This window comes from Ictalurus punctatus, chromosome 18 (genome assembly GCF_001660625.3).
Source record: "Ictalurus punctatus breed USDA103 chromosome 18, Coco_2.0, whole genome shotgun sequence".
NCBI classification, from domain to species: domain Eukaryota; kingdom Metazoa; phylum Chordata; class Actinopteri; order Siluriformes; family Ictaluridae; genus Ictalurus; species Ictalurus punctatus.
The window spans coordinates 21,404,816-21,432,266 of record NC_030433.2 but is presented as its reverse complement, the minus strand read 5'-3'; the positions used below and the strand labels follow the sequence as shown (position 1 = coordinate 21,432,266).

Below are 27,451 nucleotides of genomic sequence, written 5' to 3'. Positions count from 1 at the left end.
TTTGTCTATTAGGAAATTCTACAATTTCTGTGAATTTTCGGATGTTATATAATCCAGTCATCCATTGGCTTTCACTCATGGCCTTGTGAAAACTGGGACTTCCTTTTCTTTATTGACTACACTGTATGTATGGTTGTTAAAAGCCAAGGTCCTTGTTCATTAAAATGTCATTATTAGGACCTTGAATAATGTCCACACTGTGGTCTTGTTCAATTTAAAATAGTTTTTATTTTATTTTATTTTTATCTATACCCACAATGCATGGCCTCCTGGTCTATAATAATGGTAAGAGTTCAAAAGATAGGGAGACAAACAGAGAAAAGGGAGAATAAAAAAGAACCAGTGACAGTGACACAGAGATTGTGCATGCGTGTGTAAAACAAGGAGGAAGGAGTGGAGCAGCAGGAAGGGATTGGAGGACAGAAATAGCTCAGCCAATCAGAGGGACGACAGGCAAATAACAGGTTTGGGGAGAAGAGAGGGAAGGGAATAGAACTGAGAGACAGAGCAGGACGAAGACAACGACAGAGCTGTTTGTACAGAACGGTGAAGAATGCGGATAGGTTAGACTCCTGACCACAGCCAGTGATGGGTAGACTATCAAGGGGCAAGATTCCTGGATTCTATTATTTGCTGATTTTTGGAATAACAGGATCAGTCATGCTCTGAAGGCCCTCAGCACACAACGGCCGAGGCACTGAGAGAAGCACAGGGGCGGAGGCTGGGAAACAGGGCCTGAGGATTTAGACACTGATCAAAGACAGCATGAGAACATCCAGGAAGGGAAGTGTGGAAATGCCAGCTTTTGTCCGGCAGCTGGTGAAGGAGACAGAGAAACGAGTAACCTCTTTTTTTAAAGGGGGGCGTGGGGGAGGCGGGGGTGAGCCAGCTGATAGCGAGGAGGCTGGAGAGGAGGAGGGGGTCATCCCTAGTCCTTATCTTGAACGTCCTGTGTTGGATAAATATTTTGAAGAGGGCTGTGCCTCTTGGGGCCTCACCTATGCTCTGGGCTGCATGCAAGGCTGGAGGGCCCATATGGAGGACTTCCATAACTGCTTCCCCCAGCTGGGTGGAGAGCTCTCTCACTGGGGCTTCTTTGCAGTGTATGATGGCCATGCTGGCAGCACAGTAGCTCAACACTGCTCACGAAACCTACTGGAGCACATACTAGGTACAGGTGAGTTAAAAGCTTTCTTACACCCAGTTAAGTCGCTTCATTTCTTTTCGGCAGGGTGAATAATTATGAGCTCGAGACGAAATGTTAAGCCTGTTGTACGGCTTTCGATATCCATGACTCATTGGGAACATCAGCTGTATTTGACAGCACTTGCTATGCATGATTACAGTAAATTGCATCACTCCTAGAAGAGGAATGTTGCAGCATATGCTAACTGGCATGGATATGAAACTCAGAACGTTCAAAAGCACACCACCCTAATAATGCAAGGTGCAGTTTAGTAAGCTGATGTCAATAAGAAATGCCTGACGCTTTTATACAAAGCAACTTACAATTGAGACAGGATAGAGTTTGATATGATTTGAATTTGCCCGACTTTCACGTTCCTAGTCTCTTTCATCTTCCAAATGATGGATAACAGATAAGACATATTGAATATCAGGTTTCTCATGGATGGTCTTCAGTCATTACTTCAAGAATTTGTGAAATTATTGTTCTCCGCTACGAAGATAATTAACATAAGCTGATTTCTGTTATTGCACTAGTAAATGCATCCTGACTTCTTCTTACAGGTAAGATCCGGGCAGAGGAAGATGTGGAGCACGTAACTGAGGGCATACGGGAAGGCTTCTTCCTCATGGACAAACACCTCTATGCAATGGCTTGCCGTGAGGGCTGGGAGCGTGGTGGCACCACTGTGGTCTCCACTGTGATCACTCCACACCACATCTACTTTGCAAACTGCGGAGACTCACGGGCAGTTCTGTGCCGTGCCGGGTGTGTGGCGTTTTCGACCGAAGACCACAAGCCATTCAGTCCTGGAGAGAAGGAGCGCATTGAGAATGCTGGCGGCTCAGTCACTTTGCAGCGCGTTAATGGCTCCCTGGCCGTCTCCAGAGCTCTTGGCGACTTCAGCTACAAGTCGGTCGAGTGGCGCCCAGCGACTGAGCAGATGGTCTCTCCAGAGCCAGAAATCACAGCCGTGGAGCGCTCACCAGCGGACGAGTTCATAGTTCTGGCATGTGATGGTGTTTGGGACACAGTCAGTAACGAGGAGCTCTGTGCATTCGTGCGCAGCCGACTGCGAGTGTGTACAGACCTGCGAGAGGTCTGCTCTCAGGTCATCGACCTTTGTCTTTATAAGGTAGGCTTGTACTTAATAAATAACAGTAGAACGCAAACTGCTGGAAGTTCATCTATTAGACCTAATTTAAACCTATAATTGCTTGACAGTTCCTCTCTCTAAATAATGTATGACTCCCACGAGGCTTCTGTTTCACACTTGAGGACTGCAAGGTGGCATTCTGTGGCATTTTGCTAATGGATGCATTTAGAAACCAGCAACACCAATGCTTCATATTTTGTTGGCATGACTGTATTTAGAGCACCACAGAAGACTGAACGCCCACACGTACTCTTTCACAAGTCTACAATGACTGCATTAGTCTGACTTGAGCTAGATGATTATGTAAGAGAAAGGATAACCTACTGGCTACGAGAGGCTTTAGAGAAGAGTCAGTAAGCTGTATTTTGTGATGGCAGTACCACAGATTCAAAGCAAATCTCTAAGCCACAAATGGATGATCTACTTTTAGCCGCAGGGCAAAATTAGGACATTTAACCTAGTACAGAGTAATGTCAGGGCACACGGCCGACAGCCAACAGAGCCTCACAAGCTCTGGGCACAACCTGCATGTGAGTCACGGCATAATAAATGATCAGAATGAACAGAAGCGGTAACTTGGGGGAGTTCTTTTAGCCAAATGCTATAATGATGTAATCTTAATGTCAAACACTAAGCTCATATACTGGCAGACTTTTGTATGTACATACTTATTCCAAATTCTACACACAATTAGTACTTGTATAGAGTTCATTTCCTACTGTGTGTGTATATATATATATATATATATATATATATATATATATATATATATATATATATATATATATATATATATATAAAGAAAAAGAATTATATGGGACTGCAACACAAGGGGGCCCGGGGGACCTCAACAATTTGGTGTGAAAAATAAATAAATACACGGTTTTCTCTTTCTCACTCTCAGACAACCACACACACACACACACACACACACACACACACACACACACACACACACACACACACACACACACACACAATTCCTTATGTAATGTAATGTAAAGATGTAAGATGTAATTATTAATTAAAAATTTTAAAAAGGGGGATATATTCAGAAGTCTGTATTTTTAATGTGTTTTAAAGACATCTTGCAAAAGGGGGGCCTCGGTCAAATGTTAATGTCATTTGGGGGGCCTTGCCCTGGAAAGGTTTGGGAACCCCTGCTCTATAGTATAACTTCTTCTGTTTCTTGCTCCCCAGGGAAGTCTTGACAATATCAGCGTCATAGTGTTGTGTTTCCCTGGCGCCCCCCAGCTTTCTCCTGAGGCACTGCACCAGGAGGCTGAGTTAGAGGACTACCTGGAGTCAAAGGTTGCAGGTGTGTATTAAAGTCTATATAATTACACTTCGAGACCCTTTCTTTGTTCGGACTGTTTAGATATTTCATCACTTTTGTTACCCCTTTTCCCAATCTGTAAATCACTGATTTTGTCTCTAATATGTGTTATTATTTGTTATATGTAAAGTCTGTACAGACCAAAAGTTTGCACCCACAACCAAGTGCTGGTTTTATTTCATTAGCTATAGAAAATCTAGACAGTTTCATCTGGTTATATTTTTCAGACAAGATCCCATCTTTTTGTAGTAACAAAAGTCAAAAACAAAATCATCTTTAGGTTAGGAGACCATAACGATTAACCGTATCACCTCGGATTCAGACCAAATGTGCAATGTAAATATCACACCAAGGATGATGTCAAGCGTTGCCCTTAATTTATTCTCACTGGTCGTGACTCAGCTGCGTTTATGTATAAGCTCCTGAAAGCAGAAAATGCACAGCGCTCCTTGTTTGAAACTGTTTCATCAACTCCAACGTTCTATTAACAGTTATGAATAGGTGAATACTCATTTCTGACTAGAGAGTGACCGTTTAATATTTAATAATTAATGTAATAAAAAAAAAACTATTTCAAAAGCAACAGGAAACCCCCACCTAAAACCACAAATCCTTCTCAGCCACACCGAGCAAACCCTCACGTTTACTAATTAATTACACTTACCTGTTACTCATTATTTTGTTACATGGTCCTTTATAAATGCCAATCAATTTGTAACTCATATTGCTATACAGGATTATATAATAATAAGACATGATAAGAGCATGACGAGGAGATCTGACCAGTTTTCGACTGATGTGTCAAAATACTACAGTTGTTTTATTACAAGCTAGCAGAGGTTGATATGACAAAATATACAATACTTTATCATGGGACATGATATGTAGTTTTGATGACGTTTTGACAACAAATCTCCAACCAAAGGAGGAACATTATGAAAATTAGAATTGTTTTTTTTTTTTTTTTTAAATTTCAATATCTACAAAAATGTAACGAGGAAAAGGAAATTTCAAGAAGTCAGATTTAATGTCAAAATCCAATAGTTGTTATAGTGAGTATTATAGTTGTTATTGTAGCAATTAAATTATTAAAGAATTGGCACATGATAGATAGATAGATAGATAGATAGATAGATAGATAGATAGATAGATAGATAGATCACATCTACAATAATTACTTAAGTAAACGATAGTTACATCAGGGATTCTTCCTAGACAGACAGACAGACAGACAGCTAGAGACAGACAGGCAGCCACGTGAAACACAGGACAAAAAACAAGAGCAATAAAAATCCAAAGTAGGAAGCAATAAAGCATTAAAATAAAAAAATAAGTATAGATATAAAATGTTAAATATATCATGAATAAATAAACAGGTCTGGCACGTATATTAGTAGATACAAGCAGTTCCATAAATGTTCCATATACTGCACAAACATGCATCATGAGATCATGATATATTCACAATCTGTACAATGCTGATATATCACAGTTTCAGTATCTAGTTCTAACGATCATCAATGAAAATAGATGAATTTCATGAATTTCTTCTGGACAGAGATCTTCGAGGAACTGAGTGGAAGAGGAGACGAGCCTGATCTCTTATCAGTTCTTACTGTTCTGGCTTCAAATGAGATCCCTGGACTACCACCAGGGGGTGGCCTTCAGAGCAAGTAAGGCACTTTGCACTTTGCCTACCCTCAAAATGTAATCAAACAGGCATATAACATGTTTGCTGTCTGACGTTGCTTCTTTAATTTTGTTATGAGAGGCTATGAAGTTAATGTAAGTCATAGGGAATAGAAGTCCAAACCCACACCGCTTGTTCGGTGATGCCGCACAGACATGCTGATGTGGTTCAGGACACAGAACTAAACTCCAGTACGTAGTTGCAAGTTGCATGAGTACGTATTATTTTTGTTTGTTTGTTTGTTTTTTTACCTGTTCAATACATAGTCGACTAGTCGTCTTTTTGATCGTTAAACTGTTTCACTGCTTTGCCATTTTAAGACAGGAAAGAATGCACCAAACCACACTTCAGTTAACATGCATTCAATGCTTTTTACGCTACACTAGTAATGATGAAAGTAAATAAATCAGTGCAATATATATGCAAATGAATACATGTATAAATGATAAATAAATGTCAGGTTACACTATTTAGTGATGTACCAATATTTAAAATGCTCTCGTGTGCATGAGCTGGCTCGGCTGAAATCGCAGAGCGGTGCGGAAACTCCTTATAGAGTAACGATGATAAAATCCTAGCTTAATGATAGATGGAGGAGGCAGTATCTACATCTGGGAGAATTTATTGTCATGTTCAAATCCTACCTCAGTAGAGTCTGAAAACTGATCTGGATCAGTGTCTTTGAGCTGGCCTGTACCACCGATCTGACTCTAAATGAGCTGAGTGGGATCTCAGGCTACACTTTGTGATATCAAAGCTCCATTAAAGCGAAAGAAATATTTGTTTTGTGGTCTCGGGCAAATATTAATGTATAGTTAACTGCTTTATTTACTGTATGATTCACTATTATTTTCCGACTGCCCGACTAGCCGATATCGTCACTAGAAAATGGCAGAAAGGCACCGCCTCTCCAATATAATTCAACTTAAAACAAGTTATAGTTAGTTCCACTTATAATTAGTTCCAGGTAAAACTTACATCTGTAAACATTGACTCTCAGTGCTGTTTTAAAAATAATATAAGTAACCCTTTGATGTTGTTTAAAGCAATTCGTGTGTTTGAGGAAAAGTTGTTGGTCAAGGTCTACTTCAGTTACTTGTTAGCAAGACTAGCATCATAGCTACTGTATAAACTAAAGAAGCAAACTTCAGACGTTAAACATCTCAGCTGATTGACTACATTTGGGGTAAAATTATTATTATTATTATTATTTTGCTGAACCATTTTTCTTTTAATGACAGCACACATGCACCTTCGATTCTTTTCAAGTACAGTAGCTCTCAAATTATAGACTAATAATTAAAAATATCGATTTACTTTCCTACTTTTTGTGCACTGTGTAACATTTTGCCCCTACTGATATCTTCCATACTGATGTCTTACACTTTTTGCAGACGAAACTGTATCATCTCTGCTTACTATCAGCAAAAGGAGGCCCGTAAAGCCAGATTAGCCCAGGTAACATTTTCTGTATTTTAACATTTCACAATCATGGAAAAACATGGTTATTATAAAATCATTGCATCATTTAATCCTATTTTGAGACATTTGTACTCAAATATTGTCTGGAATTACTCCATTGGCCAGAAATTTTGCTACTTTCAAGACTTTATTTCTGTAGTGGAAAAAGAATCTCAAAACTGAAATGAGAAAATATGTACAGAAAATATGTTAATATAATAGAATAAAAAAATAGAAGAATAAAAAAAAATAATATTAAGATATCATTTTTGCATTGCATACTTTATTGCAGATCACCATATTATGAACATACAGTGCACTCCACTAATATCTAATATTGGCACCCTTGGTAAATATGAGCAAAGAAGGTTGTGAAAAAATGGTCTTTATTGTTTAACATTTCAAGCTTTTTGTTAAAAAAAAAAAATTCACAAATACTCTGCTCTCATGGATATCAAACAATTGCAAACAAAGAAAAGATTTGTTAAATATAGGTGTGCAACAATTATTGGCACCCCTATGAATTCCTACAAGAATAATATATTTGAAGTATTTTCCCATTGATATTTTACATGTTTTTAGTACACCTGGGTGACTAGGAACAGGAAATTGTTCAATTATGACTTCCTGTTTCACAGGGGTATAAATATGAGGTAACACACAGGCCAAATTCCTTTAGTCATTCATAACAATGGGTAAGACCAAGGAATATAGCTGTGATGTGCGGCAAAAGGTTGTTGAGCTTCACAAAATGTGAAGTGGCTATAAGAAATAACACAAGCATTGAAAATGCCCATTTCCACCATCAGGGCGATAATTAAGAAATTCCAGTCAACTGGAACTGTTATGAATCGACCTGGAATTGGACGTGTGTCTATATCGTCTCAACGCACTGTGAAGAGGACGGTTCGAGTGGCCAAAAAATCTCCAAGGATCACAGTTGGAGAATTGAAGAAATTATATGCGTCTTGGGGTCAGAAAGTCTCCAAAACTACAATCCGAAGTCACCGACATCACCACAAGTTGTTTAGAAGGGTTTCAAAGAAAAAAGCCTCTATTCTTTTTTTTTAATTTGATAAACCTGTGTTGTGTTTGCAATTGTTTTGATGTCCATGAGCGCAGAGTATTTTATGAATTTTCTGAACAAAAAATCAAAAGGTTAGACAATAAAGCCAATTTTTCACAGCCTTCTTTGCTCATATTTACTAAGGGTGCCAATATTAGTGGAGGGCACTGTAGGTGCAAATACCATGTGCTCGTATAAACGATAACCATATTACCATTTATGTTTTCAGGAACTCGGTTCTGCAGATTCCACTTAGAGTCGTCTCCCAAACCCTTCCTACAGACAGACTGACACCTGTACGTCGTGTCGTCTGATGAAATCTTTCTATTATGAGTAAGAAATGGGTTTATCTGACTTTAGTCAACATTGTTTTCTTATTGGGGGTGGGGGGGGGGGGGGATCTCTCCATTAGAACTAGCTAGAAGGATTATTACAAACCACACAATTCTCAAGATAATAACTAATGAATGTAATGTATATGTACTTAGGTTCCTGACATATTTCCAGAACGATTTCCTATATATATATGATAAATATATTCAATGTAATAATGGCAACACTCAGGTAATTTGTAAAAAAAAAAACAAAAAAAAAAAAAAAAAAAAAAAAAACAAACAAACTTGAAAACAAAGACTTTTGGAGTTTTAAAGAAATATTCTGATGTTTAAAGATTTGTAGCATTGAGTCTCACTGAGTTGGTCAGAATGACATGTTCCTGATTAGTCATGTTCTGCATGCCAACGCTGTACGATTACCCGACGCAGACACGTACAGCGAGTTCTGTGAGATATCCCAACGTACAGACCCACATCGCAGATGCTCACGAAGATCTTCAAATGTCTTTTCCTGTAATTTGATCTGATGTTTGCATGATCTGTATTGTGCTGCCTTACTGACCACTTATAACAACGATTAGATGGACAGCATTAATATTATTAATAGATTTCCTAGTGTCTTTTAAATTGGATTAATTATTGTATAATGTTATGTGAAATGGCCTTTGTGCATATTTTACACACCTTGTATATGAACAACGTTTGTGGTAATGTAAAGGTCAAATCCTCAATAATAAAGGAATAAAACCAGAACAGCTGGTTAATAAAATGTGGGTTTATTTGTAGTAGCCGTGGCCTATGAACATACAGTATGAAGTATCACCTCGGTCTCCATGTGTAAAGATTAACAAGTGGAAAAAGCTGTTTTCCACATCTAGTCATTACATTCTATATATATCTTTTTAAAGCAGCGGTATGTAACTTTTAGGGGTTGAGGGATTTAGTGGCCTCTCTAGTAGTAATGTGTTATTTCAAGCCATTCATGGTGGAACAGTTTTTAATGTTAGTTGTGCTATGAGTTCTGAGTCAATACACAATAAGTTTTTAAGCAGTACGCATGGTTGTGATCAATCTGCAATGAATTGAAACATATCCAGTGTTGAACTAACGTTTTAGGCCTTCCAGAGCGAATCACAGCAGCATACCAACGTCATGCTTCTGAATATTATTTCTTAAATGAAATACGTCAATAATGCGACTTCGTTTTCAACAATGTAATAAAAGTTACATACTGCAACTTTAAGTTATTCGTTCCTTTTACAATTTATTCGTTCTACTGTCCAGCCATACCCAAAGCAGTATCGTCTGACTTTTTCCAAGAGCACAATAAAGAGTTAGTCAGGTGTACCATCCTGGAACCTTTGGTTTTCAGCCCAGTCATCAATCAGGACTATCCGGTCAATCTGGGATTCATACTGCCGAGGTTTGGCTTTCGCCTCTCTTAGAAAGCCATCTGGTTTGTAAGATAATTGAAGTTTGGGTTCCAGTAAAGGAACTTGATCTGTGTAAAAGTTAAATATAAACGTATCTTCACGCTGTGAGTGGTACACGGTTATCCCAGGGTTTCTCAGTTCCAGTCATGAGGACCCACTCTGCACAGCTCAAAGACTTCCTGGCTGAGAACACGCCTGATCCTTCTCACAATATGACAGGGTGTACTGCTGGAGGAAAATAATCAGCAACAGGGTGCTGATGTGAAGTGTGATGCGAAGCGACACAAGTTACTGTTACCACCCCAAAGTTGACACTTTTCTGACAACACCAAATTGAGAAGTGCTTTATTCCTCTTGTACCACAGCAATTCTTCAAGGCTAATTTGTAGATATTTATTTAAGAATGACACGTCATACTTTTTCTACATTTTATAGTTACATATAATGTTGTTGAACATCTCTGAAACTGTGTTGCCACTTATGTTTTCGCAGCTATAAATATTTATCCCCTCACCAGCATTTCATTTTTCTCTCTCTTAAAGTTCAATAAGACCCCACATCTTTGTCCTGTTACTGAGAAACACGACGTATACACTCCTCTGACCTGAAGACGTTCCTGTGTCTGAAAACTTTAAGTTACACCTTTACCAAAGCTCGGGCACTGGCGACTCCTTCCATAAATGTTAGATAAACTTCACCACATCAAGAATTACACGCATTATACAAGGCCCTGTGTAAGCTGTTACTACAGAAATAATACCGTACTAGAATGAGTACGTTAATATAAAGATCTGTCAGCGCTGCTCTGATAGGAAATGATTCAACATCTTCGGAGCAATTTGAGAATTCAACAGCGCTGTGGTACAAACACTTTATAACATAATCGACCAATCAGCATGCTGGATGTGCATTTAGGGCCTTATGTTCACCCGCTTGAAGACGACCTCCGGGAACTTAATAAAAACCGTGTCATTTTAACGGAATCTGTCGAAGACGATGTAGAAGATGGTACTAATACGGCATCTTGGTTATTTACTACGAGATAAAGGCTCACTTATATTATGTCTTATAAATGATCGATTATTATAAAGTGTGGGTTGGAGGAAAGGTGTTGTGATCACTAACCCCTCTCAAACTTTTAGCCTCGAGGGGGCACCAGCGCGTAACTCCTCAGCTTACACTCGTGAATACGTCATGAGAATACTCTGTGTTTGGTAACATCATCCTGTTGATGCTGTTTTAACAATGGGGCCACCAGTGTTCCTCAGAGTGAAACAACAAACAAGAAAGGGAAGATGTGGAAGCAGCACACCGGCTACGGAAGAAAAATGACATGGAAAAATGCCCATGAATCGTTTTTCTGCTTCAGTTTTAAAGTGTTCATTCTGCAGATATGTGGTACTAGTGAGAAGCTATTTACAACATTGTACAACAGAATATCTACAGTATCTGCATGTTTTCCATTCCATCTCTAGATATAGTACAGCTATATATATGTACAGACGTAGACTTAAATAACGTGTAAAGTGTTTTTAAATGATTCTTTTCTGAGCGTGACGTGACAGCTGCTGCACAGCTCTCGTAAATCAGTCTATAATCCTGAAGGGTCGCTGAAAGAGCTCTCCAGAGGCCCAGTCTGATTGCTCACAGTATAAACCAATCACTTCAGCTGTCCAAAGTGACTCTCGGATGAGCTGATACAATCGCAACGCTTCAGTCTTTAACATGTCCACTCGGATCAGATATGAAACTTGGAATAGAGGAAGATTGTTCACACATAAACCAGCATCATGATCACGTGACGCTGCGTGTGCTCCGTGACGTGTTATAAATGAACTACTTAGCTAATTAACGCAGCGATTCTTAACTTAGACATGGTCTAGACTTTAATACCCATCCCGAAATCTGGAATAATTTGATCACACCAGCAGACTCATCTGTATATATTCTATATTAAGTGTGGTTTTAGGAGAACTCACGTTTCTGTCACGCAAAAGGAAGTCGATTAGCCATGTTTGGATTTTTAGCTTTGCACAGGAGCTACATGGCTCATGTCGGTATCAAGTAATACAAATCTCGTCCACCTATTTTTTTTTTTTTTTTGATAAATTCATGCCACAAAATTCAAATATTCAAATGTCTAAGTCAGGGTTCTCAACAATTTTTGTAGCCAGGGACACCATTAACTATCAAATTAAATCCATACAACCATCAGTACAGATTTATTTCATGAATATTATTTAAATATCGTGTCTAATTATTGCAGCTATATAGCTTTTTACTTTGAAACTTTGCATAAACCAAACACATTAGGTTCAAGCTCAAATTGAACTTGAATAGCCCGAATTGCATTGGATTACACACATTAAGTTCACACGACCAGTGCAATGCGCTAACAACTATAAGAAGTCAATAATAAATATAATAACCTTGATAATGGTAGGTTGTGATTTCCAACACTGTAACTACATTTTTTTTTTTTTTAAATCACAGATGCCTTGGCTGTGCTTGTTGGACCCGTTTACTTTGAAGACTTTAAATCACATCATTAAATGATGTAATGTCATTTTTAAACAAACTATTCGGGAAAAGATCAGCTGTAATCTGTTTTAACCCATTCATATTCAAAGTGGAGTTATTATAATTGTTAGCATTTCCAGGTTTCCGCTACAATTCCACTTTCAATGTGCTTTGGGTTCATGCAAGTGGAATGGTGGCGAACTAAGGTAAGGAACATTTTCGGTTTGTCAACAAACTTGTTCGGCTACACGGAGAAGTCCCACTGTCCTAAACCACATCAGCAAGTCTGTGTGGCATCAGTGAAGAACTGGATATGGTTTGAGAGTATTTACGCACAAGGGTTTTTTAGGCGAGAAAGACATCTTTTCTTTTTATTTTTTTGTATTAGCTACATTAGCCTAGCTCCAGTGCAAGACTAAAGAACTAAAATTCAAATACCAAACATATCTTGGATGACTGGTGTGAGGGGAAATTGTGTATATTTAATTTTTTAACGCCTACCGCTAATGAACAGTAAGTAGCTGAGTTTCCTCAAACATTTCTGAACAGACTAAATATTGACTGAATAAAATTGTCTACATTTCATTTCCCCACTAAACCCCGCCTCTAGCATTTACCAATGTTAAAATCTTTCTCTTTCCTATTCTGCTCATTCAAGAAAATACACCGGACGATGCTAGACGCTATGATCCGCTAAGTCTGAACTACCTGTCGACACTCGTCTCTTGTAGGCGGTTATTCATGATGGCGAAGGCTCCCACTCCGACAGAAAAGCCGTTCTGCCGAACATGACTCTGTCTTGGGTTTCCATGGGCGGTCTCTGAGAGCTGCTTCTGCAGAATGGCCAGAGAAACCTTGTTGGCCATAAAGTCGTTGACAGAGATCATTTCTCCTGAGAGTCTATGCCCTGTGAGATAACCTCCATCTGGCCCCAGGCCAGGATCAGTCTCACTATCGCACACTGTTTCCACTGATGCATTAGTGAAGCGCTGCTTCCGTGCAGCCTCATTGGCAGGGGCTGGGTGTACAGCATTGCGCTTCTGTGCCCTCTGCCGGGGGTTTCCAGTTATGGGGTGCTGGCTGCGATGCAGGCCGGGGATACAGCAACAACAGCATGCTGAGCCTTGCCTTCTGTAGGTGCGTCCTCGGCAGGGACACTGCAACCGGCTGAAGTCCAGCTTAGCCAGGATCCAGTTTAGGGTCTGCTTTATGATGATGGAAATTACGTTAAAAAGGGAGTAGATGCAGCAGACACCCATGAGGATAAAAAGACAGTTCCCAAGTCGGTAAGCCTCCTGTGCCTTGTAGCTCTCCCTCTGGCTGCTCACTAAGTCTCCGAAGCCAATGGTGCTGAAGGCCACGAAGCAGAAATAGAGTGAGTCAAAGTAATCCCAGTCTTCCATAGACGAGTACAGTGCCGAGGCGCAGCAGGCGATCAGCAGTGCCGCAACCCCCAGGATGAGCATCACGTAGTAGACGGAGGGCTTCCATCCTTCCAGGCTGTCATCCTCGCTGTGAGCCACCTCTCCTCCCACACCAGCACGCCGCAGCTGCCTCTCGTGACACCAGCGCATGATGTACGCCAACATGGTGATGATGCGCTCCAGGAAGAGGTTGAAAAACAGGATGGTCGCCGCACAACCAATGAGTCCATAGAATATCAAAAACACTTTGCCGCCTATCGTCACAGGTGTGGTCATGCCGAAACCTGCAAATAAGCAACGGATCATCATATCGGACATACATGGCTTTTTAAAGTAGTGATGTGTTCATTCGTAGCACCCCCACCATCAGCCAACCAATCACCTCCAGCTCATATGGCTTATTAGTTGCCTTTTAAGGAAAAGGGGTGGAGTAAAGTTTATTTCAGAGCGGAGAGAATGTGAAGACAACCCTGAAGTGAAGAAACCGCCCAGATCCATTGTATACTAATATTGAAATTCACAGCTTTTCTATGCTATGTTTGAAATGATATCATTTCAATAATTGAAGGGTTTATGGAAATCTGACACACGAATGGGCATTAATGGTGTGAGACTCAAAAAACAAAACTGACCTATTGTGGAAACTACGGTACCGACAAAGTAGAACGCCCCGGAGAAGTCCCAGCGAGGTCTCAGAGCGTCCACACGGATGCCCGTGACGAAGGCCTCCTCGTAGTGCCTCAGCAAATCCTGTAGGCTCTCCACACTCAGCCTGTGCTGCTGGGTGAAGTTAGCAAGCTGTTCCTCCCAGCGCTGGTGCGCCTGCAGCTCGGATGGACGCTCCAGCGCGGAGAACACCAGCGCCCCACAGAGCAGGTACAGCAGGATGAGCGCCGCCAACAGGCCAAAACGAGCATTGTCCTCATTCAAGTGCAGTGGGCAGCAACAGCTGCTTCTGACATCAGGTCTGCGAGGCATGACTTAAGCACCAGCAGGAAATGACACGGCCAAGCAAGCACACAAAGCCACAAAGCCAGCATACATATGCACATGCACACATGTAAAAAGACACACAACAGGCTTGCCTACATGAATGAGCTGAAAATCAAGATTGAAGACTCAGAGGGTCTGTATTCCTCCTCTTCAGTGAGGCAGTAACAGAATATGACCAGTTCCTGAGGCTTCATGAGATGGAACATTAAGCTGCAGCCCAAATCCTGATGGCTATCTCCTGACATGGCAGTGTCCAGTTTTGATGCATTCCACTTTAAGAAACAATAATTAGTTCTCGATGAACTGTCCACCTCCTGCACCATCATCTCTGCAAGAAAAAACATCAATGCATGGGGACTCCTATGTAGTGACGTCATGTAGCACTGAAGAAACACAGGATTGTTTTTTGTTTGTTTGTTTGTTTGTTTGTTTTTATTTAAAGATCCTGAACAATAGAATAACAGTCTAGGATATTGTTCCACACTTGTACCCATGCCTCAATCATACATCTTAAACTAAGTGCATATAAAATAGTGTATTATAACTGAAAGTGTGAATAACTTTGGATTAATTTTTGTTTAAAAAAAAAAAAAAAAAAACTAATTTATTTGAATGATAAACATTCCAAGCTGCATCGGCGGTTTGAAAGACGAAAGGAAACATAATGCACCTTACCTGATCACCGATTTCTTGTCTTACTGTGAGGATTTTCACAGTAAAAAATCATCCTGCGCATTTCAGCTGGCAGGTTTAAAATAATAATAATAATAATAATAATAATAATAATAATAATAATAATAATAATAATAATCCGCCAGCTTCAGTATGTGTCCACGTCGTGACAGCTCTGTAGCTTCTCAGTAAATGAGACTCAAGTGGAAGACAGCGGCACAAGTGCGCTCCAAGACAGGGTTGCCAAGTAGGTTCGGTGGATTCGGACCCTTAGTTTAATAACCACCAAACTGTTTTGGGGTAAAAAATACATGTTTTATGTGCGTGCCTTATATATATGATTTAATAGTTTATTTGGATAAATATCAAAAATCTAAAAGGTGTTTCTCATACCTGACACCTAGATGAACAGTTGGTCATATGACTGTAAGTCATTCCCTTCGAATGCTATTGAAGTTAGAAACGTGTATAACAATGTCGTATGTAACTTTAAAGACGGTCCCTTAATTTCCGCATATCTGAGTATATCGAACGTCCAACGTCAAACCAACTTTATTCCAGTCCATTCCACATAGCCTAGATTAGGCTAGACATGTATTTATTTATTTATTACTTATTTATATTTAATTCTCTCTGAAATCATTGTCAAGTGTTTGAACCGCTCTCAGGTATTTTGTCCGCCCGGACAAAATACTCTCCTACCCGCAACCCAGACATAATCAGCGCAAACAGGAATCCAATCTGGCAACCCGGATGAAGTGAGCGGCAGTGCAAGAGACAGGGGTTGGAGTGAGGGCGTCTTTGCTGCAAGTGGTGAAGGTTTTAGTGGGCTATCCACCCTGTTATATTCAAAAGTCAAGAGTTTATTGCCAGTTCCTTGGACAAACTAAATTACAGTAGGCTTACTGCGCCAAACAATAGCACATGGACATATGTAACATAAATAAACAGGCCTATATATAGGCTAGAGAGAGATATACATTTTTTATATAGGTACTGTATATCCACAACAACAACAACAAAAAGAGTTACTTCTTGTACACTTATATTACAGGGATGTTGATTTCTCGAATGGGAAGCCGTCGATTAATTTTCTATAGGCTAAGAGCACCTCTGACAATAGTTGCGGCTGTAATTCAAATCACAGGTTAATGTTAATATTAATATTAATATATGTTCTTAAAGAGAAAAAAATATTATCCTAGATTTAACACAAAACACTTTTTAAGTAACTTGCCAGTGAAACAACCCACTAAAAGGGATCCTCTGAAAACCATTCCCGCCCCATTTTCAGTCCTGTGTAATTGTTCTCTAAGGTACTGTACACTCATGGGGAAAAGAAAGTAGACCCTCCTTCAATTCTATGATTTTATTTATCAGGGGTTTATGATGTGAGCCTCTCCAGATTCTATAAATAAATAAATAAATAAATAATAACCTCAGGTGACAACAATGACAAAACAAAACAAAACAGACTTCAACATGTAGTTATCCCATCCATCCACCCATCCATCCATCTTCTATACCGCTTATCCTTCCTTCAGGGTCACAGGGAAACCTGGAGCCTATCCCAGGGAGCATCGGGCACAAGGCGGGGTACACCCTGGACAGGATGCCAATCCATCGCAGGGCACAATCACATACACACTCACACGTCCATTCATACACTACGGACATTTTAGACATGCTGATCAACCTACCATGCATGTCTTTGGACTGGGGGAGGAAACCGGAGAACCCGGAGGAAACCCCCACAGCACGGGGAGAACATGCAAACTCCGCACACACAGGGCCATGGTGGGAATCGAACCCCCGACCCTGGAGGTGTGAGGCGAACGTGCTAACCACCGTGCGCCTATGTAGTCATCCCCCCCCCCCCCAAGACAGGAAAGTACATTAGTACTTTACAAGTACACCTTTCCAACTTCGATAATCATTACGAGAATAATTAGCGGCTAGGTGTTGCTTATGAATTGCACAAGATTAGTTCGCCATCAAGAAGTGTGACTAAAAGCAGAACCTTTGGCAGTTTGGTGTTCTGGAGAACTCAGGTGTGTGTCTATAGTACATCAAGCCAAGAAGAAAGGACATCAGCCATGACCTCAGAGAACCAATTGTTACTGCTCATCAATCTCGGAAGGGTTATACGGTCATATATCTCCATATAATTTGAAACTCACCGTTTTACTGTGAGAATGATTGCTTACAAATGGAGAGCCTTCAAGACAGTTTCTAATCTTCCCAGGAGTGGGCGTCCCAGTAAATTCATTCCAAGATCAGACTGTTTAATGCTCAGAGATATTAAGAAAAAACCAAGAGCTACATCATATGCCCTGCAGGCCTCTGTAAGCCGATTAAATGTTTATATTCATGACAGCACAATCAGAAACAGCCTGAACAAGACCGACTTTCATGGAAGTGTGCCTTCTCTTTGGGCCTTTAGGCTGAAGAGACCAAGGTTAATTGTGCACAGTGCCATGTTTGGAGAAAACCAAACACAACATATCACCAAAAACACTGCATACCCATTGTCAAGCATGGTGGTGGAGGGGTGATGATTTGGGCTTGTTTTTTCAGACACAGGACCTGGGAAACTTGCGTTCGTTGAGACAACGATGAAGTCATTGAGACATTTTATACAAGAATATTTTGGGACAAATGTGAGGCCATCTGTCCAGCAGCTTAATCTGGGCAGAAATTGGCACAACTGCACAATCGGCACAATAATAATTAGAAGCACACCAGCAAATCGTCAAATCTGAATGACTAAAGAAGAAAAAAAATCAAGGTGTTGGAACGGCCAAGACAAAGACCAAACGTAAACACCATCGAGATGATGTGGCAGAATCTTAATAGAGCTGTGCATGAATGAATGCCCTCAAATATCAATGAATGGAGGCAATGTTGTTAAGAAGAGTGGCCAAAATTTCTCCAAAATGATCTGAGCGACTGTTAAACTCTTACAGAAAACATTTACTTCACGTTATTGCTACTAAAGATGGTTCTACATGTTACTGAATTATAGGGTGTAGATATTTTTCCCACCTGTTTTCTGAATGCTGGTTTATTTGGGGGGGAAATAATGACTACATATTGAAATCTGTTATTTTATTTTGCTGTCACCTGTGGTTATAGAAGTTGGTGAGCACCACACAATTGTAATTTAGGCCCTGATAAATAAAAACATAGAATTGAAAGAGGGTGTGCTTTCTTTTTGTCCCATGACTGTACATTGTATAGGCTAATTAAGGGTTCTTTGATAACTAAAACGGTTCTGTTTGGTACCCTCTCCAATAGCGAAAAACTGTTGTAGGCTCCGTTCTTTTGGGGTCTTTTGGGGTTCTTATTGCAACTGGGTCATGTTAAGAACCAGTCATGTTTCAGGAGCCTGCTTAAATGGTCTTTATTTTCATTCATGTGGAGCTGTAGTATACACTCTGAGAAAATCTTGAACTCTTAAGTATTGTTCTGTTATCTCTCTGGGAGAACCATGAAAGGATCTAAACTGTTTCCTTATCACAAAGGGTTCGGAAAGGGAAGACAAGAACCCTCAATTAACCAGTGAATCTTTAAAGTACCCTTGAAGAACCATTGAGTGTACGTTTGAAATATTTTGAGCGAGGTAGACTTGCATTACAAGTTTATCATAACGGGTTCAAAGTAAAAACCCTTCCAATCCAAGATCCATTAAATAATGCATATTTTCTCAAATAAATAAATAAATAATAAATTTTAAAAAATGAAAGTTCCATTAGAAATCTATAGGGGTTCTTATTAAAACTGGGTCTTAAGAGACTTTGCAACAAAGTTCCTGCAAGCAACTTCCAGGCTTATATTGGTGAATGAACCTGAACAACCCTAAAATACTTACCCAGGAACCCTATAAACATTCTCTATCAAAAGCCAAGCGCTTTTTGATTTGATTCAAACCCCATGACGTCACAACAATTGCAGAATTATGGAGAAGAATATCAGATATTGCTTTGTTTGTGTCTCTCTCAGTACACCGACATGAAGACTTTGCTTTGTTTGACGTTTCCAGGCTGAGAAAAACCCAAAGCGGTGTTGAGGGGCTGCTATTGTGGTCAGACAGTAGACTGGCGGGGACTGCGCCGCTTTGTTCTCTCTGACCAGTCACACGTTGCCTTTCATCTTGAGCGCCGGCAGCTCATAAGATACCATCCATCATTAGAGAACTGTCCGTTGCCTGTAAGTGCCCAGGTGCAGCTAGGACGCTATATCAAAGAGTTTACTATTCTAAGCTTATTCTTTCTATCTTGCAGGGCCGTACTTATTTTATAACTCCTTGCTACCACTGGCAAGCTGCAGACACATTTCCAATCACTGGAAAAGCACGGTGGCTAATCAGCTGCTTGGGCCGAGCGCTCGACACTGCCTTTAAAGTCATCAAGGGATCTGAGATGTAAATCTGCATAATGGTATTCATTGCAGGTGCTGTTTGATGAATACAATGATGAAGCAAAGCTTATTACAGACTCTCCCTGCTTCTTATTTCTCTCCCTTCCTACGCCACCTGTTTTTTTTTTTTGTTCTGTTTCTCCCGTCCTCTTATTTACATCTTATATACAGTATGTATTAAACTGGCCAAAAATCAAATGTACACAATTCCCCACTTGCTCCGTACTCCATTTAATGGCTGATGGTTAATTCTTTAGTTTTGCAGGAAACATTTGCTACATTTAATGTTGCGGAACATCCGTTATCTATATATTGCAAGCTACTTGTTATAGCAGCTATAAACAGCCATTCCCTCACCAGCCTCTCTGTTTCAGTTTATAAGACAAAAAAAAAAAAAAAAAAACAACTAACTGCAGTTTGTATGTTAGTGAGAAACCACAAAGCATAAACTCTTTCCCATAGGAGAAAATGTAAGGTTATGGCTTTATCTCCGACTGTTACAAACCTCACCGGATCAACAATTATACATTTCTCTTCATTAAATAGCACGTCTTATTTTTATTTTAAAAAAATATATGTTTGTGGCACGTCCTCAATACAAGTCCTTGTTAATGAGCAGTTACTATAGAAACAGTAACATATTAGAACGAGGGCATTAATATAAAACCTGTGATTTCCAGCGGCACTGTTGTCAGAACTGCACTTAAAATAAAATAATCAACACCGGAAGCCAGAATTCAACAGCACTGTGGTATAAATGAATATAAAATATCCTTACTTAATAGTTTGTGAAGACATTCTGAAAAACAATGCACATAAAGAAAGCTTTAAGTGCACGTAGGTGCATTAGAAGACAGACTTTATTCAGTTCGTTAATGTTTGTGTAAACCTAGCAATTATATTATCAAGCCTAAACAAATGAAGTGATTAAAAACGACATTCAAGCAGGAATATTATTTCATACATCATTTATAAAAAAAAAAAAAAAAAAAAAAAAAAAAAAAAAAGGAATCATATACTTATACATATTTAGTCAAATCTAACAAGTGTAAGGCAGGGTGAGGAGGAGAGACTGAAGTCACAGTCTCACAGTATTTCTGTGTTCAGAAGAGAGGTGAGGAGTCTAAAGCCTGCACTCTAGAGGCGAAGAGAAGCACGTTCTTCTTCACCTCGGCGTTCAGCTCCCGATCAGAGGCTCTGGGGTTCCTCCTCACGAAATCCGCCACACTCTGGATGCAATCGTTCTGTCAAGATATATGATTAAAATGTGAACTTCACTCCATATCTGATATTGATGAGTCTGGGGACAAGGTGTTTTATAAAATGTCTTCTTTTTTTTTTTTTACTGATTAAATCTTTTTGGTGGAATTGACTTGAGTGCACAATTAACTTTGAGTGTGAAAATTGTCAGTGCAGCGTTTTAGAAAACCTCACCGGAGTTAGTATTGAGCAGTCCGTACAGGATTTCGTGGAGTGTTTTTTTTTTTTGGTGATTGTTGCGCTCAAAAATGCTCGATTTTACTGCGGCTTTTTTTTTTTTTTTTCTTCTTCTAAATTTGCTGACTTGTTTGTGTTTTTTTTTTTTTTGCAGAAAACTACTTGAATTGGCGTAAATTGTTTTGCACGCTCTTTCACAGTGATGTATGCTGGTAAATGAGACCTTTTAGCCGTACTCTTGAAGCGAAGAGGGCTTTTGTCTGAATGTGTGTTGTAATGATGTCACGTCTTGGCCCAAATCTGAAAAATTGCACGCTCCTGCGAATACACCCGAGTTTCATTGATTTCGCATTCATTTCTGCGATCGCAAAATCCTGAACGGACTGTAGTATGGAGCAAGTGACCGGCTGTGCATTATAATTTTTTTTTTTTTTTTTTTAAAGAGCCAATTAAGTTCCAATATTATGCAAATGCATGTCATTAACAAAAGTGCACAGGGCACATTACTTAGGAGCATTTAAAATTTGCATATATTTATAGAACCCTGATTTCTGTCTGCACTTTGTGCCTTTTTCTGTTCATTAACAGCTTTTTTTTATGACCTTACCCCATTAAAGAATGTAAAAATACTTATAGAAATGCATTCGCAATTAGGCTCGCTGACATCGAAGCCGAAAAATGACTTAAACGGTATCGTGCACAGATGTACAAACTTTCCCACTGAATTATACTGAAATTAGAATCAATCCAATACTGAATGCTGTTATCATGCCCGTACTGACCTGAAACTCTAGATAAATATTGGATGAAACTTTTCCATCTGATCCACTGGTGTGTTTTTTTTTTTTGTGCATTATTTTATATCGTAATGTTCACTGACACGACAAGTGTATTCGAACACCAGACACCATCACGTCTGTAATGCTTCACATAATGGTATGGATTATTAGACAATACTCAGAGCTATGTTCTCGGTATTGTGTATGTGTATGTATATATATATATATATATAAATATAAAAGTCCTTGCTGTATCCATGAATACTTCTTATTTCTTATATACCACTCTTCTTAATTGGGTAGTACAGAGTGTAGCACTGCCGTCTCACCGGTTGATCCCCAATTCGTTCCTGAGCTCGGATTACCATCTGTGTAGAGTGCCACATGTTCTCCTTGTATCTCTGCGATTTCCTCTGGATTCTCCGGGTTCCTCCAACCTCCATAAACATGCCGGGATGAACGAGCGTGTGTGTGTGTGTGTGTGTGTGTGTGTGCGTGCGTGCAAGTGTGTGTATTCCCACCTCACACCCAGTGTTACCTGGACAGACTCTGGATCCAGCACGACCCTGACCAGGATAAAGCGCTTACTGAAGATGAACGAATGATTGTTCTTGTATCATCTTCAGATAATATCAAATAAACTGCACTGAATAACCACGTGATCGACAGAAACACCTCACCCTGTAAGCGTCCACTTTTCCTTGACCTGATAATCGATTAAGGACTTCTCGGGCCAGCTGCATGCCAGTAACGGCTGTGAGGAACTGTTTACACTCCACACTGTCGGTGTTCAGCCAGCCGAGCAGCGCTAACTGAATTTAACACACAACACACACCCAAAAAAATGACATTATCATCACAAGCATTGCATTCTCATCCTGACAGAGAAGCAGCACTACACGACAATGTTTAATGTGTGTAACTGATTATTATAGGATTTGTTGTAATGCCCAGAGAGTTAGATATAAACATTTATTATTTTACTATTTATTCTTTAATATTAATACACCTGATATAAACATTTCTATATAATAAATAAGTACTTCTGTACGTCTGAAACTCAAATGTGGATTAGAAAGAAGCAAAACTGATTTTGTATCATGTTAGTTTTATATTAAGCCTATTAGAGCTTTGTTACAGCTGATTAGATTTTTATATTTGATTATACTCCTCCAAGGCTTTGATACAGTTTATTTATATTGTTAGCTTGGTTATAATAAGACTGACCTGCTGAATTAACTGAGCGTCTGTCATCTCGCTGCTTGTCTTTCTCGACTCCGCCATTTTTTTTTCTGCCTGTGTCAAGAGATGGGTTTACAAAAAAAAGAGAAACTCCTTTTACATTTCCTTGATTTAATAAAAAAAAAAAAAAAAAAAAAACCCCAACAACAATTAATCAAATAACGTTTTGTTATTAGTTATAAGGTAGGTTTTCACTCACTTCCTAGTTCACTTCCTGTTTACACTGACTGCTTTCTCTGTTGTCGAGTTTTAACAGCGTCGGTCAGGCATCAGTGCCCCCTAGTGGCTCCAATCGATTAGTGCATTATATCGCGGACACGAAATAAAAAGAAAAATGTCCTATATGTTTCGTTTTGTTGTTGTTTCTTCAGTCTAATTATGCCCTCCTTCACTTGCATCGACATCTCTTTGGACCACATATCGAGAGTTCCCATGAACAGCTACCAAATTAAATGCTTGGAATGGACTCCAGACCTTTTATCTCATAAAATAACAAGGAAACTGTTGGCCAATTTTGAATTGTCCAATTACTTTTGAGCCTGTGGAAATGGAGGGAATGAAGTTGGCCTGTAGTTCCTAAATGGTTAATGCAATGTCTTTGTTAAAGCCCTTGAATTAAAGCTGAAAGTCTACACTTCAATCACATCTTGATTGTTTCTTTTAAAAAATGATTACAAATTTTAAAAAATAAATAAAATAAAATACCCCCACACACAAAAAAAAAACACGCAAATTGACACTATCCAAATGCTTATGGATCCGACTCCTTGCTGAAAAAAACAACAATAGAAACCCTCATAGAAATTTTAATGGTTATAATGGGAATTGTATTGGTTTTATTGGAAACTGTAATGGTCGCTGTGGGTCTCTACTGGTAATTTGTTGCCTTCTATTGGTGGAATGTTATGTCTAGTGGATCTCATTAAGGACCAACAATGTTAATGGTTTTAATGGTTAGCTGATGTTTTGTAATGTTATTTGTAGTGGAAACCTTAGAATTTCTGTGATGGTATCTATTTATTTTCCAGCAGGGCTGTACGTATTTACATTTACAGCATCTAGCTGACACCCTATCTTTGTTAAATACAGGTGTGCAACAATGATATGGATTTATATATGAATTTCCCATTTATATTTTTTTAAATTTTAGGAACAGGAAATTGTTCAACCATGACGTCCTGTTTCACAGGGGTATAAATATGAGGTAACACACAGGCCAAATTCCCTTAGTCATTCAAAACAATGGGTAAGACAAAAGAATATAGCTGTGATATATAGCAACAAAAAGTTGTTGAGCTTCACAAAATGGGAAGTGTCTATAAGAAACTAGCACAAGAATTGAAAATGCCCATTTCCACCATCAGGGCAATAATTAAGAAGTTCCGGTCAACTGGAAATGTTATGAATCGACCTGGACTTGGACGTGTGTCTATATCGTCTCAACGCACTGTGAAGAGGACGGTACGAGTGGCCAAAAAATCTCCAAGGATCACAGCTGGAGGATTGCAGAAGTTAGTTGTGTCTTGGGGTCAGAAAGTCTCCAAAACTACAATCCGAAGTCACCTACATCACCACAAGTTGTTTGGAAGGGTTTCCAGAAAAAAGCCTCTACTCTCATCCAAAAACAAACTCGAGCACCTTCAGTTTGCCAGACACTACTGGAACTTCAAATGGGATCGGGTTCTATGGTCAGATGAAACCAAAATAGAGTTTACACAAACACATATATAATTTAAATTATTTATTTTTAAATCAGCTGCCCTCCTTGGTCTTGCTGAAGAAACCCAGCTGTTTGGTGTTCACATCGCGAAGTTGCTCCAACTGCCTCTGGGCTCGTCGACACAAATATTCTATATGCATCACATCTTTCTTTTGGATGGCAGCGTTTGTGCGAAATTCCTCCCGTATTCTGGGTAAAAAACCAGGTTTGTCCTGTCCAGCACGCAGGAACTGACGGTACAGAGATAACACCTGTTTCTGAAGCTTACTGTGACGCACCATGGTGGAGATGGAGGCAGCATAAAGAGAGAAACCTATAGAAAAAAAGAGAGGTGAGCTTGTGTGTGTGTGTGTATATGTATGTATGTGTGTGTGTGTATGTATATATATATATATATATATATATATATATATATATATATATATAAATAAAATGTGCACAAGGTTATGTGGGGTGAGTACAAATATTATTATGCAATCTTTATCTTATATTTATATTTCCAGATCTCAGTCTTTCATATATTGTCTCCCTGCATGGAGACAAATTTCCTCTTACACATACTTTACCTGACTAATGAAGTTCCTGATTCTGAGTTCTACTTGTGATGCAGTGCTATATAAGATGAATGGTGTAGTAGGTGAAGAATAAAACACTTGGTGGTGTGCAGTTACCGGGAAATAAATCAACAGGGTGAGAAGTTCCTGTTACCACCCGGATCATTTTCCCCAAACAGCAATATCCCTAAGTGTTTTATTTTATACCACTGCAATATACACCAATGACTACAACTTTTATTTATTCATTTATTCATTTGAATACAAGAACAACATCCTTTTTTTTTTAGCCGTTTATAGTTACATTTCATTGTATCGTCATGTTCGTCATTCCTGTTATCACTTACATTATAGCAGCTATAAACATTTGTTCTCACAGCAGCCTCTCTTTATTCTCTTTATAATAAACCGTAATCTCCTTATAGAAAACTTCACAAGATCAACGACTGCACACGTTTGGGATATTTTTTATGTGGAGTGTCCTCTATTCAAGTGCATGTAAATGAGCTGTTCATACAGAAATAACATTAGAACTAGAGCATGAACATTAATCCAGTGATCTGCAGCTGCATCAGTGTCAGAGCTGCTGTTATAGAAAATGAATCAACACATCCTGACCAATCAGAACCCAGAATTCACCAGAGCTGCGTGTAAATTTAAACTATCTGTCTGAAAGGTCCATTTCAAATATTTCCATAGCAACTATGAAAGATTCTGAGCTTCTGAGACACAGTATGACAAAATGGGACGTCCATAATGCTGAAACTGCACACTCACTTATCTAGCAGAGGAAGGAAGATTCACTTTACCTGCTGTATCACTGATGAGTCAGTACCTGAAGTGCAGAAATGGTTATGTTCATGTTTATTAAATCTCTCAACTTGCTATTTAAAACCTCTGCTAGCTAATTAGCAGAATAGCTGCTACAGTATTCACAGATGACCTTAAATTGTTTTGCTCGCCGCCTGCGAGGTGATAACGCGATGACATCTCTAGCTAACAGCGCCCTCTGGTGCTCTGGCTGTATTAGCGCTTTGTATTACATTTTACTACTAGGCTTTCTGCTTGAAAACATCCATCCATCCATCCATCTTCTATACCGCTTATCCTACAGGGTCGCGGGGAACCTAGGGCCTATCCCAGGGAGCATCGGGCACAAGACGGGGCACACCCAGGACGGGGTGCCAATCCATCACATACACACTCACATTCACACACCCATTCATTTTGGAGATTCTAAGCATGTCTTTAGACTGGGGGAGGAAACTGGAGTACCCAGAGGAAACCCCCGCAGCACGGGGAGAACATGCAAACTCCACACACACAGGGCAGCAGCCGGGATCGAACCCCCGACAATGGAGGTGTGAGGCAAACCTGCTAACCACTAAGAAGAACCGTGCGCCCCTCAAAACATTTCAAGTGCATATCTTTTTCACTGAGCCATACTCAGTCTTGTCCGGAAAGGGAACTAGCGTTAAATGGCCTCTGTGCTTTTGGTTTTCACAATACAAGTGGACTCAAAAAGGGGATTCGAGTCTCTTTCTGAACATTTTAGCATTGATGAGATATCAGACCACTTGTTCACACCGTGACTCTGATCATAGTGTAATAGCTGCGTAACACTGAGTAGTGCCATTCAAAATGGTTGCTTTACATGACGCTATCATTTGCTGAAATGCTATGATTTGGCTGAAATACAGAGCAGGTAACACAGATTTGAAATGAAATACCAGAACATTTTTTGATGATGAACCATCAAAATAAACTCATACTTCATACGACTGTAGTACTGATGGCTGGTGTGAGTGGTTGGGATAAATAAAACACATTATATATATACATTACACAGGATAAAGTGTCCTTCACTTTTTCAAAAAGAATGATATTAAAAGGTCTTTTACCTAATAAAATAAATAAATAAAAACTACTATAAAGAGCAGTAAATAATGATACTAAACTTTGACTGTCATACTTGCTTCTGTTTTTTTCAGGTAATCCAAGTTGGTTAGAGCCAACATAAATTTTTTT

General features: G+C 39.3%; 3 protein-coding genes across 6 annotated transcripts; 1 reads left to right on the top strand and 2 right to left on the bottom strand.

Moving 5' to 3' along the window:
* The first annotated feature begins 459 nt into the window (after positions 1–459).
* On the top strand, positions 460–9,015 carry ppm1nb (protein phosphatase, Mg2+/Mn2+ dependent, 1Nb (putative)). Of its 2 annotated transcripts, none has more exons than XM_017491810.3 (6): positions 460–1,171; positions 1,750–2,321; positions 3,543–3,660; positions 5,237–5,351; positions 6,763–6,826; positions 8,125–9,015. In XM_017491810.3, exons 1-6 carry the CDS (start codon positions 766–768, stop codon positions 8,149–8,151), a joined length of 1,302 nt encoding a protein of 433 aa, XP_017347299.1. In that variant the 5' UTR covers positions 460–765; the 3' UTR covers positions 8,152–9,015. The 2 variants fall into 2 exon arrangements, with proteins under 2 accessions (XP_017347299.1, XP_017347298.1); XM_017491809.3 differs by having other exon boundaries at positions 462–1,177.
* Positions 9,016–9,793: 778 nt separating this feature from the next.
* kcnk12l (potassium channel, subfamily K, member 12 like) lies at positions 9,794–15,185 on the bottom strand. Its single transcript, XM_047161890.2, has 2 exons — positions 14,240–15,185; positions 9,794–13,891 (listed from the first exon to the last, which is right to left on the bottom strand). Exons 1-2 carry the CDS (start codon positions 14,583–14,585, stop codon positions 12,888–12,890), a joined length of 1,350 nt encoding a protein of 449 aa, XP_047017846.1. The 5' UTR covers positions 14,586–15,185; the 3' UTR covers positions 9,794–12,887.
* A 5,044-nt stretch (positions 15,186–20,229) lies between these two features.
* On the bottom strand, positions 20,230–27,451 carry LOC108279237 (uncharacterized). 3 transcript variants are annotated; one of them, XR_008398295.1, is made up of 5 exons: positions 26,233–27,451; positions 23,349–25,182; positions 23,135–23,203; positions 22,588–22,719; positions 20,230–20,935 (listed from the first exon to the last, which is right to left on the bottom strand). XR_008398295.1 is itself a non-coding variant. In XM_047161734.2 (5 exons), exons 2-5 carry the CDS (start codon positions 23,189–23,191, stop codon positions 20,880–20,882), a joined length of 273 nt encoding a protein of 90 aa, XP_047017690.1. In that variant the 5' UTR covers positions 23,192–23,203; positions 23,349–24,626; the 3' UTR covers positions 20,534–20,879. The 3 variants fall into 3 exon arrangements, 2 of the variants coding, with proteins under 2 accessions (XP_047017690.1, XP_017348800.1); XM_047161734.2 differs by lacking the exon at positions 26,233–27,451 and adding an exon at positions 22,446–22,473 and having other exon boundaries at positions 20,534–20,935; positions 23,349–24,626; XM_017493311.3 differs by lacking the exon at positions 26,233–27,451 and having other exon boundaries at positions 20,534–20,935; positions 23,349–24,601.